This window comes from Haliotis rufescens, unplaced genomic scaffold (assembly GCF_023055435.1).
Source record: "Haliotis rufescens isolate VD_foot unplaced genomic scaffold, xgHalRufe1.0.p SCAF_4, whole genome shotgun sequence".
Lineage (NCBI taxonomy): Eukaryota > Metazoa > Mollusca > Gastropoda > Lepetellida > Haliotidae > Haliotis > Haliotis rufescens.
Genome location: NW_025964112.1, coordinates 2402501 through 2423293, shown reverse-complemented (window position 1 = coordinate 2423293; position 20793 = coordinate 2402501). Strand labels below are relative to the sequence as shown.

Sequence of the window (20793 nt, the reverse complement as noted above, 5' to 3'; positions counted from 1 at the left end):
AAATACCTGGCACAGTGATGATTTACAGTTGGCAGTGTCAAGTATGGTGCAATGGATGAAAATATTTACTTTTTTACCACTAATTTTCAGTACTAATTAGTGTTTGGTGTAACAACCATTAATGTAAACATTTAAGGTATGAATCGATATTTTTTACTTACTAAATAAACCACGCTTCATTCCTCATTGCAATTTATCGCGTAGCTATCTTTTATTTGTAAATAAAACTCAAATTTGTATAAATGGATGTTTCTTGTTGAACTGAACTCAGCATTATTTCAGCTATATGACAGTTATCTGCAAATAATCAATCTAGACCAAACCAGTGGTTGATATCATAAACACCAGCAAAGAAAGGTTGATGCGAAATCCCTATCAGGGTGTATGAGGTATGTCAATTAATGAATTTAGCAGTAATGATTACTCTAATTACCCAAGGGTGCTGTCTCAAGTTCCACACATGACAGTAATATTTACCACATCCAGACATAAACTGGAGCAGAGTCCTACTTTAAACACCAGTAACTTCAGGTGACATCCTGGTGACAATTATTAATGTAATAACAGTCTCAACATGTACTCATTTGCAAAATCAATGTCTGTATGCACTGAATTTACTTATCTTCTGTAATATTAGAAATATGTAATTCATTGATTTACACTAGTGACTATACCTGTACCAGCTGGTAAGAATGGTAAATGTATATGCCATGCAAGCATCATGATATTCCAAGGGTTGTGTGCAACAGTTGACAACACTTTGAAGAGAGATTTTGTCTAGTACTGTTATTTTAACTTTGCATAAGACAATTGTTTATATATACATGTGCAGCAGTAAATGTTGCACTTGTCAATGACAATACCAGAACCATGTTAATGTCCTTAAACTTTTAAAGTAGAATCTATCAAGTCTTTGGAAAACAGCTAGGTAAGCAGGACTAAAACCTGAGGTATCTTATCTGCAGCAACTCTATGCTTTGGATAAGTTGTTATATTTAAAAATAAAATTAGATTTTAATTAATTACTGCATGAGCATGATGAGTAAGGAGCCAACCTTTCCTGTAATGACAGATCCTACTGACACAAGTTTAGGGAGATCAAACATGTATTTTCAGTTGTTGTTTGTTTATCTATTAGCTTTCCTCTTAAACTATTCAACTTGGTTACAACTCCACCTTAAACTTGACATAGAGCAATGATGGGCTGTCTCTTGCATTTAGATAGATCACCCGAAGATTGGGATTTTATCACTGATTATAATCAGTTTGTCAGTTAACGTTATAGGTCGTCCTTTCTGGTCTGCAATCTCTCGAAATTGTATGTCAAAAGAGTTGAATTGATTATAGCATAAATGAAAAAAATACTTAATTGGTTGCATATTGATGACGAATGTGTTTATGGGTAATGATTTACAGATCAATGGATTCAAACATAGGATAGAACAGCTTGAGTGCTGTACTGGATGGAATTCTTAATCCTAAAACCTTAGCCACACCCTGATGAACTAGACAAGACTAGCTCAGTCATCTGAAACATCAACATCAGCCTAAATAGCATGAAATTACTCACTGAATTGGAAAGGCCATAGGCTACTGCTACTAAACCTAATTTCTCAGCACAATGAAGTAATGATGTTCATCAATCCCCGATAAATATACAGCACACAAGACGCAGCCATAAAACGCAATCAGTTCATGCTGTTATGATCTTGTCTACATTACCATGACTACAGACTACAGTTACTCCGTTAGTTGAGTATAATTGAGTATCCTGTTAAGGTTGTTATCATTTTCACACTTTGTTTTGTTTGGTGAGGTGTATGCTATTGGCAGGGATTTATCTCAACCTGCACAAAGCTGAAATTCAGCCCTAAATGTCATTAAAAATTCCCAAATTGGAACTAAACATTTCCCAATTTATGTTAAGTACTATGTATTTACTAAATTTATGGCTTTGTAGAAAAAAAACTGTATTCACTAAAACTAAGACCAATAGATAGGAACAGTTTTTAATGTTTCTTTTTCACTTATTGTATTAAATGCAATCTCAAAATTCCTCTAAGAAACTATTAACATTTAAAAAATCCCAATTTTGAACAAAATAACGTTTTTTCCCAATTTGCCTACCAGGGGCACATACTCAAGGTTCATACAGATACAAGACACAAAACTTCAAGGCCTTATAAAGGCTTACAACTGTCATTTTCAAAGCTTTTTTATTGGGGTTGTAAGCCTTAGTCACTCAACATTTTCTAAAAATCCAGCATACCATACATTAGCCGCAACAACATTTTCACAACCAACAAATAAAATAAATTAAGCCATAACTTTTGATACTTTCAAAAACAAGTATATATCATTCAGTACAAATTCAAGGCTTTTTTAGCTATTTTGTGATTTTCAAGGCTTTCCAAAGTTGACACTAAAAATCAAGGCCTTTCAAGAGGGACCTTAAAATTCAAGGCCTATTCAAACCTGTATGAACCTTGTTAGTTATGAGGGGCGGTTGGGTAGCCTAGTGGTTAAAGCATTCGATCGTCACGGCGAAGACCCGGGTTCGATTCCCGACATGGGTACGATGTGTAAAGCCCATTTCTGGTGTCCCCCGCCGTGATATTGCTGGAGTATTGCTAAAAGCGGCTTAAAACCAAACTCACTCACTGTTAGTTAAGAATCCTAGATAAATCCCTGATTAGTGTAGCAACAGCTTGTTGGTTCTGTCTGTCACCATAATGCTACATGCTGAACAAAAATATTTCCTGGACTGCCTTTCTTCAGTTATTCCATGAGTTATGTATCATCAACAAGACTGATTATCTTTTTATGGGGATAGTTGCCAATCTTGCAGATTGACACAACAACAAAAACCGATACGTTTATTTATGATTTTTTAGCCTTTTAAGGGATTATCATGATTTTTAGCCTTTTAAGGGATAAGATATTACAGAATATTCAAAATTTCAGAATTATTAGAAAGTACAGGGTGAAAAAAAGGAGCATTGATAAGAGATGCAAATGAGATAGCCCCCATGAGAAACCGCCCTCAAGCATCTGACTGCCACCAACAAAGTGAATGATCATTGTTAAATAATATTGAGAAATATAACTTGATTCTTTAGAATATTCGATGCCTACTCTGTTATGCACCTACTCCTACACAGACACCTTACCAATTTATTTACTTTGCTAAAGAAATTGATAGTATGATACACAAAGTACCATTGACAATCTGAAACAATGATAAAGTTTATAACCACAGGGAGTAAGTCTAATCTGTTTATTCAGTACATGAGTGGGCCAGCGGCCCATAGTACAATTCGGTTCACCAGACATGTATAAAAATACAACTGTGTACACCTAAATACACAACAGCAAGGCATTCATAGATAAAGAATATTACTTCTGCAAAAATGAATTCCTTAACTTAAAAGCGTGGTAAATATAACAAGCCAGACTTCTAATTGTTGACTGATGCAGAGACGACATAAGTATGTAAAATTGTTCTATTGATGGATTTACATAATATTTTTGAGGAATATATGTCACTCGGAGAGCATAATATTTTTCACAAACCAATACAAAATGGTATTCAGACTCAACATAGCCTGTTTTACAAACCATACATAACCTTCGCTGTCTTGGGATACCAAAATATCTCCCGGTTTCTATGTGGAGCGAGTGGGAGCTAGCTCTAAAACGTGCCAGTGCAACGCGAAACTTATTGATTGTAAAGTAAGTCAGCGGTGCACATTGCAGATAAGTGGCCTGTGCCAAGTGTTCTGAAAAAGGCAATATGAGCAAAATAATAAAACTTGAAGGATAGTAACAACAAATTAAACGAGGACAAAGATAGCAAAGCCAAACTATGCAGAGGGCTGAGAGCTTTGGTCACCTAAAAGACGACAGTCACACCCTGAGTTACAGTAGTGTCTGAAACCAGCTTGACCTCAAATTGAAATGACTTTCACTGTGACAATTATGCCTTGATTTCTGTATAATGAACAATTCTTAAAAGAAATTATATGATATTTTTTAATATCAATTAGTTGCACGCCTTGGATGTGTACGAGTTGGAAACCACATGCCAACCTACTACAGACACTATTGTGCCCAGGAAATGCACGGTAACAGGTCATTTTGTATCCCAGTAGTAAGGTGGACCAGTAGTTTCACATCCATTTTGTCAATTTGTAGCCTGGTGGTTTTGTATCCCTTCAGTCATGTTTTGTAAATCAGGTTATTTTCTATCCCCAGTTCATTTTGTGTCACATTATTCCATCATTAGGCATGGTTGTAAATGAATTTTACTCTATTTGTTTAGTTTTTTTCAAGGAAAGGAATTTATGTTAAGACTTGACAATATATGTTGACCTGATTTAGAGGAATATACCAAGTGATTCAGATAATAATTAAATATGAGCAAAGAATTGCATTAGTTCCTATGATTTGAAAGCCGATACTTTAGGCCTAGTAACATATTTCAATTGACAACTTCCGTAAAAACGTCAAAACGTTCGTTCCGTTTTGCAGACCCAAATACTGCAGCCTACCCATCATATTTTAACACTGAATTTCCATTTTTCTATATTTAATAAATTTAACTGGTACCAATAGTTGCCACACTGTTAAGTCTTAAGAATAATATACATATAGAAATGAATAAAATACTATTTTAGAAATCCGATAAATAAAAACGACCTGTGAGTAACGAAACTAGCGGTATACGAAATGACAAGGAAATAAATGCACTTGTCAAATGAAAAAAAACACCGGGTCAGCAACTAGTCTTTGGCTGTTGTGCACTGTGGCCCTGTGATCCGGTCATCGGCTATCCATCCCGTCTTCAACTGGTAATCAGAACAATTCTGTCCGAAATGAATGACATTTACAACGACCTGTTTGAATTTTGCATTAACCGCAAATCCTTACCTTAACGACTACTCCGGAAGGACATACACAATGTAGAAAATAGTTGTTACGCTAGGAACATCACATCTGAAGCAGCCGACATGTGTACATCGGAAGTTGTTATTCCACGTGTCATACGCATGCGCCATTCGGTTGGTTTTGTTAAAAACAGCTATTGGCTCTACGATCGAATAAAGATTCACAGATTTTACAACCCTTCAATGACAGTTTCTTGATTACTAATTAAATGTTGCCTCATCTCAACTACATTGAAGAGTGAACACATTGTCACACAAAAAACGAAGAAAGGTTGTCGGCACATCCTTGCAAATGTATTGAGTTTATTATTCTGTCCTATATACACTAGCTTACATAATTGTTGAAAATACAACTATCCATTATCAAATCAGTTGTGATCCGACAGGGTGAGTTCAATCTCATTAAAATCAGATTTTAGTTCTCGCTACCCCTAAACAAAGTTTGTCAATAGTGCAAAATGTCGTCTGCACAAACTCCTTTTCCCACAGGACACTTATTTGACGAACTTTGTTTAGCGGTAGCGAGAACTAAGATCTGATTTTAATGAGATTGGGGTGAGTTTAGACTAAATAGCGTTTATATACATGAGGTTTTCACTGATGACATTAAAAGCATGTAAGACAAAATAAATTCAACTCAATCCTATTTAACATTTTGTCTGAGGTTTTTTTCACCATTGCTTGATTAAACTTGTGTCAAATAAGAGTCCTGTCAGAAAAGGAGTTTGTGCAGACGACATTTTGCACTATTAATTTTGGAGCGGCAAGACCTGCCCGGTACGGCTTTTGAAGTTTCGTGATAGTCGTATTTTTACTGACTGCCACGAAGACAGTAGGTAATTGAGGCGACTGTAAAATCCCCATCATTTGACGGTGATTGTTACCTTGTTACTTTCAGAAACAAAACTAGTGTGTGTGAGTTGGGTTTAACGCCGCCTTAAACAGTATTCAAGTAATATAATGTTGTCAGCTTAATGTAGTGTGTTGGGGGGGGGGGGGGGTTATGCATATCTTACTTTGGTGAAACCCACGAGCATGCACCACACGAAGGGACAGTATTTCACAAATATACTCACCGGTAAAAGAGTACCATACATGTTGGTTAATATATGTAAAATTACTCATATTCAAGAAATATTAGATTGGTTCGATGCACAAACGGACTGGTATCTTGTGTGAACCGACGCTCACTAACGCATCACATGTGACGTCATAGATCCATGACTCGAGATGAACCATTTAGCTCGTGCAGGATTAGCGTGTAGAGTTTGAAAATCACGTGCATCATATCGTTATGAGAATAAAGTCACTCTGTGGTAACACTTGACTGTTAGTCTCGTTAGTTATTAACTGGTACACATTGGAAACATCTTTTCTTAACGTACTTACACTACTCTACATGTCTATTGTTTGCGTTTCTTTTGGCGGTAAGTATATATGCTTGTTAGAAATGAATGTGTATTCCGAGGCCCATATAACCAACGTATGAAATGAACGTAGCATTTGCAGTTACTACGCAGGTCTTGAAATTAATGATAATTCAAGTGACGATAAACATGTATTACAGAGGTGTGGTCATCATTTTCATGTATTTGCTAGCGTGTGCAATGATCGTAAATGCTGTGCATATATGACACGTATTTTAGTACCCTTGACATCGTATATGACAAGGTTTAGATTTATTCTATGTTTTATACCCCTAAATGGTGGTCACAGCTAAATGGTTATTTTAATGTTTCGGTAACATAACTGGACTCGCTAGTCTGTAGCAAACATGTCAGTGACTTTTTTGTTTAACGGCTTACTCAGCAATATTCCAGCTATATAACGGTGGTCTGTAAATAATCAAGTCTGGGCCAGACACTCCAGTGATTGACATCATGAGCATAGATCCGTGCAACTGGGATACGATGACAAACATCAACCAAGTCAGCGACTTGGTCAGTCTGACCACCCGATCCCGTTAGTCGCCTCTTACGACAAGCATAGCCGCCTTTTACAACAAGCATGGGTTGCTGAAGACCTATTCTATCCCAGAGGTAACCTCCCAAAACCCCTACATCCCATTTCCCCTACAGCTTAAGACAACAAAGCTCACGGTCCATGGCACTGCTAATCCCTAGTCTGTTACCTATTTCATACAATGGAACAACCCAAGAAACACGAATAGATTGAGATAAATATTTGATTACGATTACGATATTATTCAAAATTCATAATACATTATAATAAAATGTTCATTTTTCAAAATTCATAATACATTATAATAAAATGTTCATTTTTCAAAATTCATAATACATTATAATAAAATGTTCATTTTTCAAAATTCATAATACATTATAATAAATTTCATCTCAAATGTTCAATTCACTCTTTATCCGAGTCTGAGGAAATGGCCAAACGCATCTAGAAACTGCATTGGGGATTTCACCTCTCTATTCAACTCGTCCTTCAGGCGGCAGAGGCGGTTCTCCACCTCTCTGTACACTCTCTTCCTGCCTCTTGGAGCTGCTCCAAAGTCGAGCTGTAAAATCTTAGCTCGTTCTGCCTGTTCCACCTTCCTGACTACCTCCACAAATCGGTAGATGTTGGGATGTCGGTGAGGGAGACCTCGGTTGAGTCGGTTATGAAAGCCTTCAAGGTTGTTGTTCGTCCTGGGACCTGTTGTACCGTGATAGTTCCACAGTGGTAGGGGGAATCGTGCTCCGTGGTCGACCCAGGTAGTGACGATGTAGTCGTTAAAGGCGACAGCTCTGGGTACATCTGGTGTGTTGTCCATTACGTCAACCCACGTGTCCTGGATCTTGTTCTTGGGGGGTAGGGGTAGGCCAGCTGCTCTTCTTGCAGACTTCAGGATCTTCTCGATAGGCGACAGCTAGTCCCAGATCCTGGACCTTCCTCCATATCACCTGGCAGTAATGGAAGAAACATCCCTTCACATCGGCAGTAGGAAACACGACTTGGACAGCACGAATAGCAGCCATCTCAAAGTCTGTTTGGATGCATGACACAGTCCAGGGCAGGCAGTGAACGTTCCATCCATGTATAGAATCTCAGATGACTGCAAGGCCTCGAGACTCTCTAGACTGCCAAACGCCAGGATCTTGTCATCTTTACCGTCAGCAAACAGGGGAAGGGTCGTCCATCTGCTGTCTGCGTCCAGGAATCCTGAAGATCCACATCCGATCTCGTCTGTGGCAAAACAGGAATCGTCTTCTGTCTGTGCCGGTACAACGCGCTGCTCATTGTGGGGAAGGATGGCATCATTCCTGTCTCGTCGTTGTTCAAGTTGGAGAGTTCGTCGTTGTAGAGGGTGTGCATCGGGGTTGACTCTTCTCTCGCTCTCTTCCTCAGGGTGCTCATAAACCGGACCTTCTGGCTATCCTCAGGGGCATGGTTATGCTCTGTAGCATTCCTCATCACAGTTCCTACTGTCGCGAGTCTTCCTCTTCATGTGGACTTGACACACTTCCAGTGTACGCAAGTCAGTCTCTCGACGTTCTTAGTGTGAAGATAACCATCAAATAGGACTTGGGGCTTTCCTCTCTGTGACATAACATAAAATTGTCTTCTCATCATACAGGCATCTTTCATTACACTTACATTATTTTTTTTATTTTAAATTTCCTTTTAGTCCCCTAATCCCCTAAAGCTCTACCCCTTTCATTTCTACTACCTCTACTCCAGACCATTATCTCTCCTTTAGGTGAGTTCATAATGCCAGACAGGTAAATGCCGCGTGTTGTTTTAACTAATTGTAGGGGAACTGGGTTGTAGGGGAAATGGGATGTAGGGGTTTGGGGAGATAACCATCCCAGATCTTCACGGGCCGTGTGTGACGTAATATGGTAATCATCTATTTTGTGATATCTGCCCCGACTTCAACGATGAACTGCACTGACTATACAACTAGCAGTTTAAACTCTAAAGTAGCTTAGAGGGAGTATAATGTTAAGGTTGTGAATATGATGTGAAACTTTAAGAATGCAAAAAGTACGAGTTGCGTTATGTACATTCACAATTGGCAGTGTTCTCTATCATCATCCAATGAACGGTCAAGTTCTTCCCTCTTTAAAACAGTTTCTGTAGAAAGCAATACTTTATCAATGTCATTTCGAATATCATTTGTAAGATTCAGATGTAGCTCACACAATTCTCGAGACGGGATGATGTAGGGGTATATTAAGAGAGCATAGAGTTTGTCAGTTTTGTGATTTATACACTGTCGAAATGAATATCATGTTTTACTGATATGTCCGTTGTATGCTGAAGTCATAAAACAGTTCATTGATAAATATGATATCCGTCATCTTAGTTTACAGAAATGTGTTTCTGTTATGTGAAGTTACCATGTAGTAACGACAAAACTGTCAATGTACATATTGCATGCTATGAACCTAGTTCTAAATATGTTGTTACCATTACTATCTATAACAGGCCTATGGCCTCTCAGTACTATGAATAAACACTATATGTGAGTTGAGTTATATATGTAAATGTTTTTAAGGAAATGATTCATATAAGTATGTATGTATGTATTCATAAACATACAAGTGTTCCCAGCCCCGACGCCCCCACCCTCACCCCAAGAATATTACACAATCCCCGAATGATCCTGCTGCAACGAATTTATTCTTACCGACATGTTTTAATATGACTTGTAAATAATTCAAACAAATTCAAAATTGAGAGAAAACAGCTTTTCGACTGAGCTGAGGTTAGCTTGCGCTATGTCACGTGACTTCCATTGACTCGGTGAAAAACGTGCGGCTTTTTGCTTTGAAGCGGGGTATAAGGGATTGATTCTTCCTCTCAGAAATCCACATGCAGCCTGACTTGCTTGTGGCGGGGTATATAAGAATTTTTAACCCCCGCTGAGAAATGTATTCCCCTCAAAGGCGGGATACACAGTATTTTATCAAGATTACGTGGACCAATCAGATCTCATCATTCTGACGTGGAGGTATATGGTAAATGGGAATATCCATAAGACGACAAGTAATAGTTCTTAAACCAAATGTAGTATGTTGTAGGCAGTAAAGAAGGAAAGGTACACACAACGTTAGACATTTCTGTTATGACTAATTCTAGGTTTTAACAAAGTGGAGAAGTTTGAGTTGTGACAGCGACTTTCACTGCTGCTATAGTTCTACAAAACCGTTCACCACAAGTTTCTTATTCACAGAATACAACCAGTCTGGTCCATCCGCCGATACAGATTCCATTCGGCGCGTAAGGCAAAAAAGCGGTGAAAATTTTGTGAATGGATAACTGAAAAAATCGAGGATGGCATTAGGTGTAAGGGTGCGCTTGATCGGTCGAACGGTAGGACCCGCCACCCACACAACTTGCATAAAGGTGAGGTAAGGTGAAATGGGGTTTAACGTCGCGTCCAAGATTATTGCACTTATATAGCGACGTGCATGTACGTGTATGTGTGGCTGCTTGTACTAGTCATGACTGATGCCGATTTATAGTGCTAGCTCACTGAGATACCATGCTGCAGTTTAACATGAATACCCCACTCAGACACAGTATACTGACTCCGAGCCGACCAGTCCTTGTTTTAGCCCCTTAATGCCGAGATCCAGACAGGGTAACACCAAGTACCAGCTTTTAACGTCTTTTGGTATGACGCGGCCGGGGATCGAACCCCGGACCTTCCGCTCTCCGGGCGGACGCTCTACCACTAGACCACGGAGGCGGCCCACTTGCATAAAGACGTCAGTGTTTGTTTCGTCGCGCCACACAGCAGTACTCAATGCCACGGGGGCCTGTAAACAAACCACACAGTCAAGTGAGGATGCAACAGAAATCCAGTTTCACGATGGCGTATTCTTTATGATTTTGCTGAAACTAAACTCCATATGATCTGTACACGTGCAGATATCCTGCTGCTTGTAAATAAAGTTATTCGTTTTGCTGCACAGTGGGGATGGGACGTGCAGTTTTCATGTCCGGGATCAACATTGCTTTTGTAGCTGACTCAGCATAATTGACAGGCGCTGCTGAGCTTATGCTGGAACTCGGGTGTTTACGTTCACAAGCGGAAGTATCGTCTCAGTTCACTAGAAACTAGGGCTGGGACGAGTCCAAATTTACTACCCGGGTACCCACCACCCTGTTACCCGACCCTACCCGGGTACCAGCTGTAGATATTTACAGATAGGTAAAAACTGTCCGATTTGGAAAAGTTTGACCGTAGCCCTGGCAAAAATGTATTTAGATACACGTGTAAAAGAGTCCGGTCACGCATACACTGAAGTTTACTGCATGAAGTTTTATCTTTATTCAAATATATAAATGTCAGAAGGAATGGGTGCATTGTCAGAAAGAAATGGGAACATTAGTGACTTATAGTGTTACCATAGAGGTTTAGATAATTTTAAAATAAAGATAATAAACAATATCTCACGTGACTAACCACGGGTCCGGGTAGTCCTATGGGTACCCGGGTTCTACTCAGGACCCACCCGACCCGAGTACCCGAGGTACCCGTCCCAGCCCTACTAGAGCCAGAGAATAATCAGTCTCGATTATCCGCGTAAAATGTAAAATAGCAATGAAATGTCCATGAATAGATAACCGAAAATCAGGGATGGCATTAGGCGTTTGTAAAAAAGGGTAAAATTAATTCACACGTTATGGTTGATAAGAATTTAGAAAAGTATATTTCAAATATATATTTGGTGAACACGTCCAGCAATGATTCATCTATAAAACACACAGCTTTTATTAGAAAGGCAAATCTGCCACAGACTGACAATGTCAATTTCAAATAGAAGACATATTTTGAAAACAGTTAATATCTGACGTCATTCTCCCGGAGATAAACCAACAACACATATTCTTAGAATTAAAGAGTCATCCGAGAACTGTCTACCAAAGTCAACACCCGGATCGGGTACACCCCGCTCATGGCGTTCTACCCGTGTTGTACATAATACACTGCTAGCAGGAAGGGTGTCGTGCAGCCTCAACGCGGAGTCTCGTCCCGGATACCGCGGTGTTGACATGGCGCCAGGTTCATCTGCTTTGATCCAACATTGCTGAATTACACAACGCCCATTTTCCTAAAGGTGTACTCTTGCAGGTCTGGCAAAAAAGAAACACATGTTCTGAATTATAAATAATTCTTCTTTAAACTTCCTGATTGCAGATCGCTTTCCCTTTTGAGTCTACTGTCAAAATATTGACTTCACCCTGCACACCGACCCATTGTGCACATTTAAATACTCGCCTTTCATACTGCGCATGTTTGTTAAAAAATCAAGTAAAAGATGCCGCGCCTAGGGTTTAACAAGATATATTCATTGCAAAGGGAGTAAACATAAATGAATCTTTTTTAACTCTCACCACGGCACGCATCTCGTGAAGTATTCCACCCGTGAATGTTCTGAGTTTGCTGTAGTGACAAGTCGTAAAGGTCGACTCAAAGTATCGGATGGTTAGCTCGATGTCTTATTTGGCTGCCGTTCCTTGTGACATGACGCCGTCAAATAGCTGGATTATTGCTGGGTGTGGCGTTAACCAAACAAACAAACACCATGTACTCCTTTTGAATGTTTCTGAACCAAGACGTGTGACTCTGCTGGATGGCACCAACACCGGCATTAGTGTCTCACGGCGTGAATTCATGAGGCCACTTTATTCACTGTTTGTTTCTTTTCGTACGGTTTCGCTAACTAAACTGGTGGGCAAAAGAAAGTTTATTCCCTTGTTTGATTGATGGCGGCTAAACATGAAACAAACAAGAATTGGTTATTAGATGGTGATGTATTTTATACGGGTGTCAATGTTGTATTTTGGTTGACCGTGTTCGGTGACTGTTTTCAGCCTGGAAACGTTTTAATGACGTTTGTAATTTTGGTGACAAACTCAAGTGTATATTTTCTTTTGCCTGGCAGTTGATAACCCAGCATATGTCTTCAAAAATGCTTTCTTAAAACTTTATAAGTCAATTTTATGTAAACCATAAAGAATGATCCTGTTGCAGACCTTTGAACAATTTATAATAACCTATATGCAGGAATATCTTTGTATGTGAATGCAATATTGTTCAGTAAATAAGAGAAAAGAGTTGTTTTTAGAAAGTTCAGGGCCCACTTGCACCAAGGGATCTTAGCGCTAAGATAATCGTAACTCCCATACTTTAACATAGGCTTACAACAGTTGTAGCGCTAAGATCGCTTTGTGCAAGTGGGCCCTGGTCAAATGCTCAAATGGGCGGATGGACAATGTCTACGTCAGGTGAAATCAAAGATCTTAATTATTGTTGCCTATGCTCTGATTGCTTCAATATATTTAAAAGTAAACTTTCAAAAAAGTAGCATGAATTTTTATTCCCTTGAAAAATATATTTCTTAACCTTATGATTGTAAGTGATACCGGTCGTCATGTCAGAGACCATACACATGCCGAAAGCAAATAGTTTTATATGTAAAGTCCACACGTAGACTGGTCCCCATTCCTCCGTTCAGCGTGACTTCGTGTTCTAAAGAAATTGAGTGAGAATGGTTTTACGCCGCTTTTTACAATATTCCAGCAATATCCATGCGAGGGAAACCAGTGTCACTAATTACAGTCGAACTTCGATGTTTCGAACTTCGATGTGTCGAATTCCCGGATAACTCGAACATTTTTCCAGGTTACCACGAGTTCGATTCGACTGTACACACCCTGGACACCATACCAAGGAGAATAGTCCCCCCTTTTGCTTGGGAGACATTTTCCTGATGTCTGTCAAATGTGTAGTACCTCGCGGACAAGGAAGCCTCGGTATAGCTACACTCGCGAGTGACATCACTGTGTGGTAACGTGACGCTGTTGTACCAACGTAAAGGGAGGACCGGTCGGGTAGCCTTTTGGTTAAAGCGTTCGCTCGTCACGCCGAAGACCGGGTTCGATTTCCGACATGGGTACGATGTGTGAAGCCCATTTCTGGCGTCCCCCGCGTGATATTGCTGGACTATTGCTAAAAGCGGCGTAAAACAATACTCACTCACTCATATTCAGGGAAAATCGTGGATTGGAACCAAAGATCAGCTGTTCCTGTCTCAACAAAGGGGCGTTATTCCGCAAAGCCAACTGCGGCACCTAATTATCGGGTCACTCGTGCCCAACTAGTGCCCAGAGATTCCTCGCTGGCTTCTGTGGGGGTCACGTGACGTCGTATCAGGTTAGAGATGACCATCAATATCCCATCCTAAACAGCATTCGTCAAAGTCCTTCAGGGTATTCATGGGTCGCAGAACTTTTGACAAACAGGAAATTGAAGCAACGTGCTTGCCTGCTGACTGTGACTACATCCTGACGTCATTAGGGGTACAAGGACCCGGATCCTCTCTTTCTCAAGTTTGCATATTTCGTCATTTCCGTCGGATATATCAATCAGACAAGACCATGCACTTTATTTAGCACACAGAACATGTTCATATCTGACTTTCTAAAACGGATTTGCCTCGCGGCTATTCGGAAGCTGAGAGTTGTCTTGAGGTAATCGGAGCAATGCCCTCCCTCTGTGACGAAGTTCCCGTATAACATCAAGCCCGGATGCGGATTTGTGTAAAAGGAGGGGTGAAAATTGTGATTTGGCAATGTTACAGGTGTCCGGGTTTACCAGAACACCACCTCATTTCATTTGTCTATGTATTGTCAAGACAATTATACATTACTAAACGAATTGCCAAAACCACGCGGACAGCGGGTATAGTGACCTGATAGTTGTGGGGACACAGAACCTCTTTCGTTGTTCAGGACTTGGCGTCTTCGGACTTCTCTTGTGGCACCATTTATAGCTCCGTGCATGGCATATTGGTGCAAGGAGTTGATACAATGTATGTTCATATATTCGTATGACTGTATAATTTCAGGTTCGATGTACTATCTTTAAAATAGTGACATTGTGAGTGAGTGAGTGAGTGAGAGAGTTTGGTTTTACGCCGCTTTTAGCAATATTCCAGCAATATCACGGCGGGGGACACTAGAAATGGGCTTCACACATTGTACCCATGTTGGGAATCGAACCCGGGTCTTCGGCGTGATCCTGTGACATTGAATAAGGTTTAATGCAAAGTTATTTTTTTTACCAAATCTGAAACCATTTCGGTTTGCAACAGATAAAAGACTCCTGTAAGTGTTCAAATGGTTTAATTTGCCAAACTGACTTCAGAAAATGCGTGATTTCATGAATAAAACATGAACATGCCAAAATCGTCAATTTACAAATCAATAGCGTGTATGTCCACCTCTGGTTGCGATGCAAGCAACACATCTTGGTCTTATGGAATGGACCAGGCGTCGCACAAAGTCCTGTGGGATATCTGTCCATATCTGCTGGAGCATGTTTCGAAGTTCCTGGAGTGTCTGTGGAACACGTGGTTGACGTCGAAGGCGGCGATCCATCTCCGAATGTACAACAGAGGTCATAACAGAAACAGGTGTGTCTCCCCCTTGGACAACAGAGGTCATGACAGATACACGTGTCTTCCCCTTGGACAACAGAGGTCATAACAGATACACGTGTCTTCCCCTTAGACAACAGAGGTCATAACAGATACAAGTGTCTTCCCCTTGGACAACAGGGGTCATAGCAGATACAAGTGTCTTCCCCTTAGACAACAGAGGTCATAACAGATACATGTGTCTTCCCCTTAGACAACAGAGGTCATGACAGATACACGTGTCTTCCCCTTGGACAACAGAGATCATGACAGATTCACGTGTCTTCCCCTTGGACAACAGAGGTCATGACAGACACACGTGTCTTCCCCTTAGACAACAGAGGTCATGACAGATACACGTGTCTTCTCCTTAGACAACAGAGGTCATAGCAGATACACGTGTCTCCCCCTTAGACAACAGAGGTCATAACAGATACAAGTGTCTTCCCCTTGGACAACAGGGGTCATAGCAGATACAAGTGTCTTCCCCTTAGACAACAGAGGTCATAACAGATACATATGTCTTCCCCTTAGACAACAGAGGTCATGACAGATACACGTGTCTTCCCCTTGGACAACAGAGATCATGACAGATACACGTGTCTTCCCCTTGGACAGCAGAGATCATGACAGATTCACGTGTCTTCCCCTTGGACAACAGAGGTCATGACAGACACACGTGTCTTCCCCTTAGACAACAGAGGTCATGACAGATACACGTGTCTTCTCCTTAGACAACAGAGGTCATAGCAGATACACGTGTCTCCCCCTTGGACAACAGAGGTCATAGCAGATACACGTGTCTTCCCCTTGGACAACCGAGGTCATAACAGATACAAGTGTCTTCCCCTCGGACAACAGAGGTCATAACAGATACACGTGTCTCCCCCTTGGACAACAGAGGTCATAGCAGATACACGTGTCTTCCCCTTGGACAACAGAGGTCATAGCAGATACAAGTGTCTTCCCCTTAGACAACAGAGGTCATAACAGATACACGTGTCTTCCCCTTGGACAACAGAGGTCATAGCAGATACAAGTGTCTTCCCCTTAGACAACAGAGGTCATAACAGATACAAGTGTCTTCCCCTTAGACAACAGAGGTCATAACAGATACAAGTGTCTTCCGCTTAGACAACAGAGGTCATGACAGATACACGTGTCTTCCCCTTGGACAACAGAGGTCATAACAGATACACGTGTCTTCCCCTCAGACAACAGAGGCCATGACAGATACAAGTGTCTTCCCCTTAGACAACAGAGGCCATGACAGATACAAGTGTCTTCCCCTTAGACAACAGAGGCCATGACAGATACAAGTGTCTTCCCCTTGGACAACAGAGGCCATGACAGATACACGTGTCTACCCCTTAGACAACAGAGGTCATGACAGATACACCTGTCTTCCCCTTGGACAACAGAGGTCATAACAGATACAAGTGTCTTCCCCTTGGACAACAGGGGTCATGACAGATACACGTGTCTTTCCCTTAGACAACAGGGGTCATAACAGATACATGTGTCTTCCTCTTAAATTTCTCTTGAAAATGTTTACAAGCTGGAACACTCTTTATAACCCATAGGTTTGAGATTTTTTCTGTTTATTCATTTAATAATCGCGTCTAGTCTAGAACAGGCCCGATCCACTAAGTCACATACCTGTGAAGATTCGGGGTAGAAAAGGCATTGGGCAACCCATGCTTACCGTAAAAACGCGACTGTGCTTGTCGTAAAGAGGTGCCTAACCGGATCGGGCGGTTAGGCTCGCTCACTTGGTTGATGCATGTCATCGTATACCAATTGCGTGGAACTTTGCTCATGATATCAAACACTGGATTGTCTGGTCCAGACTCAATTACTTACAGACCGCTGCCAAAAAGCTGGAATATTGCTGAAAGCAGCGTTAAACAACAAACAAACACACGAACGAACAAACGAACAGTAGAGTGGGTTACTATTGCAATAGTGGAAATAGCCCCAAAAGTCACCCCTAGCGTTGCTATCACTTGATTTGACTTACATCTGCGAGAACATGGCATCAGCATTTGACAGAAGCAAAGAGGACTAAGTAACACATATATTTGTCGTGTGATGCTCATGATGTAAATCACTGGGTTGTCTGGTCCAGACTCGATTAATTACAGACAGCCGTCATATAGCTGGATTATTGTTGAGTGCAGCGTTAAATAAGAAACAAACATGTATGTGGTTGAATAACAAGAATGATATCAGGACGAATCAGGACTTCGAACCCAGGTACCCTGGCAGCCGGGAAACACTGCTTGCGTATTTATTTCATTACCGATGACACACGACTAAGCCTCGCTAAAACGTGTATATGTTGAGAATGTCTATCTCTCACTCCAGAAATACCTTTACCACTGAAATACTGGATGACCCTTGTCAGTCACCACATCCACACGCGTCGACCACATCATGACCTTGACCATCACACATACCGGATATACTTCCGGTAGAGCAAGATACGCACGACTTGTGCGCCAACATCGTGTTAATGTTACACGATTCGTGAGTACAGTTTATATTAATAGACGCTTGCACTCTGGTTGTAACACTGTGGGAGAGAATGAGCCAAATTAATGATAGTAGTGTCCAGGCCCACTCCCTCCTCGGCGATGCAGTCAACTGTGCCGGGACACTTGTAACGGTTTCGTAACAATTAATCAGGTTACTTGATGAGCGGGAACAACGCGTGACGTGTATAACATGACACGACTGAATGTTCTGGGGGTGGCCACTCCCGTCACCCCCTCCCGTCACTCCCTCCCGTCTCCCCCTCCCGTCTCTCCCTCCCGTCTCCCCCTCCCGTCTCTCCCCTTTTTTTACACCTGATGACATTTTGTATGCACATTGCCTACCGTGATAACATATTGATTTCTTTGTTAAAGCAAAATTAATAATGGTTTTACATTACACATTTGTGATTACAAATGGCCCAAGTGGTATCCCCTTTTATTAAATCCTGGGGGCGGTCGGGTAGCCTTGTGGTTAAAGCGTTCGCTCGTCACGCTGAAGACCCGGGTTCGATTCTCGACGTGGGTACAATGTGTGAAGCCCATTTCTGGTGTCCCCCGCCGTAATATTGCTGGAATATTGCTAAAAGCGGCGAAAAGGCATACTCACTCCTGAATCCGCCTCTGGGTGAAATTACGTTCACACCATTCCTCTGGACAAGTCTCAAATTCCCAACTTGGACTGGTTTCGGTCAATCTCGCGCACAGCGTCCGCGCAGCGGAACTCGGTAGCACGGGCACAACGTGTGAGTTAAAGAGACTGTCTGACGTTTATTCCGACATCAATTGTTATTGTGAAATGGACACCTGAGCATACATTCCTCCCCTCCTCGTCACGTGAACAGCACGTGACGCCTAGTCAACCGGAATTACACGAGTGCTCGCGAATGTTACAGTTTCTGTCGTTGCTGGCCATGCAGAACTTAATAAAACTGGGACGCTGTATGTGCACCTGCCGAAACAGCTTCATGTTATTTCACAACATATACTCAACAACAAAAGTTCCTGTGACAACTCTATTTTAGTGTATTTTTCAAACAAGTAGAGTTTGGTTTTCAATATTGTAGTACATGTATGGAATCAAGTCACAAAAACGCAACTGCTACAGAAAAACATGCATTCCATGCAAAAGTTGACTTTTATGCAAGCCCCATGCATTTCACTACCCAAGAATGGGTATAAAACATGTGCGTTAACGGGATTCCATGTGCATTGTTTAGCATCGTGCTGACAACAACCACTCAGAAAAACAACAAAATTACGCAATTATTCAACATTACGAAATGCCACGCCTGACCGAAAATGAGCGTCTGCGAGCCATTGGTATGCTTGAAGCAGGATCGAGTCAACGTGATGTTGCAAGAGAATTTAACGTCCACAGAAACACCATTTGGTGTTTATGGCAACGTTGGCAACAGACGAATGCAGTCAGAGACCATCCTCGGTGTGGCAGGCCACGCGTAACCAATAATCGCCAAGACAACTGGATTCGAACACCACGCCTACGAAATCGATTCCCGCCAGCTACAGTGACTGTAAAAATCATCCCTGGCCTTCGAAGAATATCTTCACAAACCGTACGTCGTCGCCTCAGATGTGCAGGGATTGTCGCCAGAAGACCCGCCAGACGTCACATTTTGACAGGGAACCACCGTCAAGCACGTCTACAGTGGTGCAGACAGCGTCTACGCTGGACGGCCATACAGTGGGGATAAGTTCTATTCACTGACGAGTCTTGTTTTCACCTCAGCCACAGCGATGGACGGATTCAAGTGTACCGACGTCGAGGTGCACGTTACGTCAATCATTGTGTCATGGAGGAAGATCGGCTCGGGGCGGCAGCGTTATGGTATTGGGTGGGATTACATCAAGACAGAGGACCCGTTTGATAGTGGTAGAAGGAAATCTCAATGGACAGCGCTACCGCGACGAGATCATCGGCCCTGTTGTTGTACCGTTTTTGCGTCTTCATAGCCCAGGCATTACCTTTCAACATGACAACGCCCGGCCTCATATTGTTCGACTTGTTCAGGATTCTCTTCAACAAAACAACGTGAATGTCATCCCCTGGCCGGCTCGCTCCCCTGATCTCTCACCAATCGAGCACATGTAGGATGGGATGGATCGGCGCCTTCGACGTCAACCACGTGTTCCACAGACACTCCAGGAACTTCGAAACATGCTCCAGCAGATATGGACAGATATCCATTCCATGAGACGAAGATGTGTTGCTTGCATCGCAGCCAGAGGTGGACACACACGCTATTGATTTGTAAATTGACATTTTAGCATGTTCATGGTTTTTTTAAATGAAATCACGCATTTTCTGAAGTCAGTATGGCAAATTAAACCATTTGAACACTTACAGGAGTCTTTTATCTGTTGCAAACCGAAATGGTTTCAGATTTGGTAAAAAACATAACTTTGCATTAAATCTTATTCAATGTCACAGGAACTTTTGTTGTTCGGGATAGTACATCGAACCTGTAATTATACAGTCATACGAATATATGAACATACATTGTATCAACTCCTTGCACCAATATGCCATGCACGGAGCTATAAATGGTGCCACAAGAGAAGTCCGAAGACGCCAAGTCCTGGACACCGAAAGTGGTTCTGTGTCGCCACAACGATCAGGTCACTATACCCGCTGTCCGCGTGGTTTTGTCAGTTCCAGCCGTGAGATTATATCTGCTTCCCTCGTGAGGTTATATCAGCTTCTCACGTGAGGTTATATCTGCTTCCCACGTGGTTATATCTGCTTCCCACGTGAGGTTATATCAGCTTCCCGCGTGAGGTTATATCAGCTTCCCTCGTGAGGTTTATTCTGTAAGTGTGAATGGAACAATGTAAGGAAAGATTTTAGTT

General features: G+C 41.5%; 2 protein-coding genes and 1 long non-coding RNA gene across 3 annotated transcripts in view; all 3 read right to left on the bottom strand.

Moving 5' to 3' along the window:
- The window catches only part of LOC124149905 (dnaJ homolog subfamily C member 10-like), a 37305-nt gene extending 32252 nt beyond the window's left edge, over positions 1–5053 (bottom strand). The window contains exon 1 of the mRNA XM_046521746.2: positions 4930–5053. The gene's annotated coding sequence lies outside the window, so the exon portion shown is untranslated. The remainder of the gene's footprint in view (positions 1–4929) is intronic.
- A 2267-nt stretch (positions 5054–7320) lies between these two features.
- Positions 7321–7725, bottom strand: LOC125372400. The gene has a single exon (XM_048382308.1). The coding sequence runs from the start codon at positions 7723–7725 to the stop codon at positions 7321–7323; it is 405 nt and encodes a 134-aa protein (XP_048238265.1).
- A 3938-nt stretch (positions 7726–11663) lies between these two features.
- On the bottom strand, positions 11664–12419 carry LOC125372346. The gene is made up of 2 exons (XR_007218080.1): positions 12303–12419; positions 11664–12041 (listed from the first exon to the last, which is right to left on the bottom strand). It is a non-coding gene; the product is annotated as an uncharacterized LOC125372346 (long non-coding RNA).
- Between the last annotated feature and the right edge of the window lie 8374 nt (positions 12420–20793).

What these genes read in the sequence shown, in the direction of transcription:
- LOC125372400 (XM_048382308.1), bottom strand. Translation starts at nt 7,725, where the DNA reads ATGGACAACACACCAGATGTACCCAGAGCTGTCGCCTTTAACGACTAC.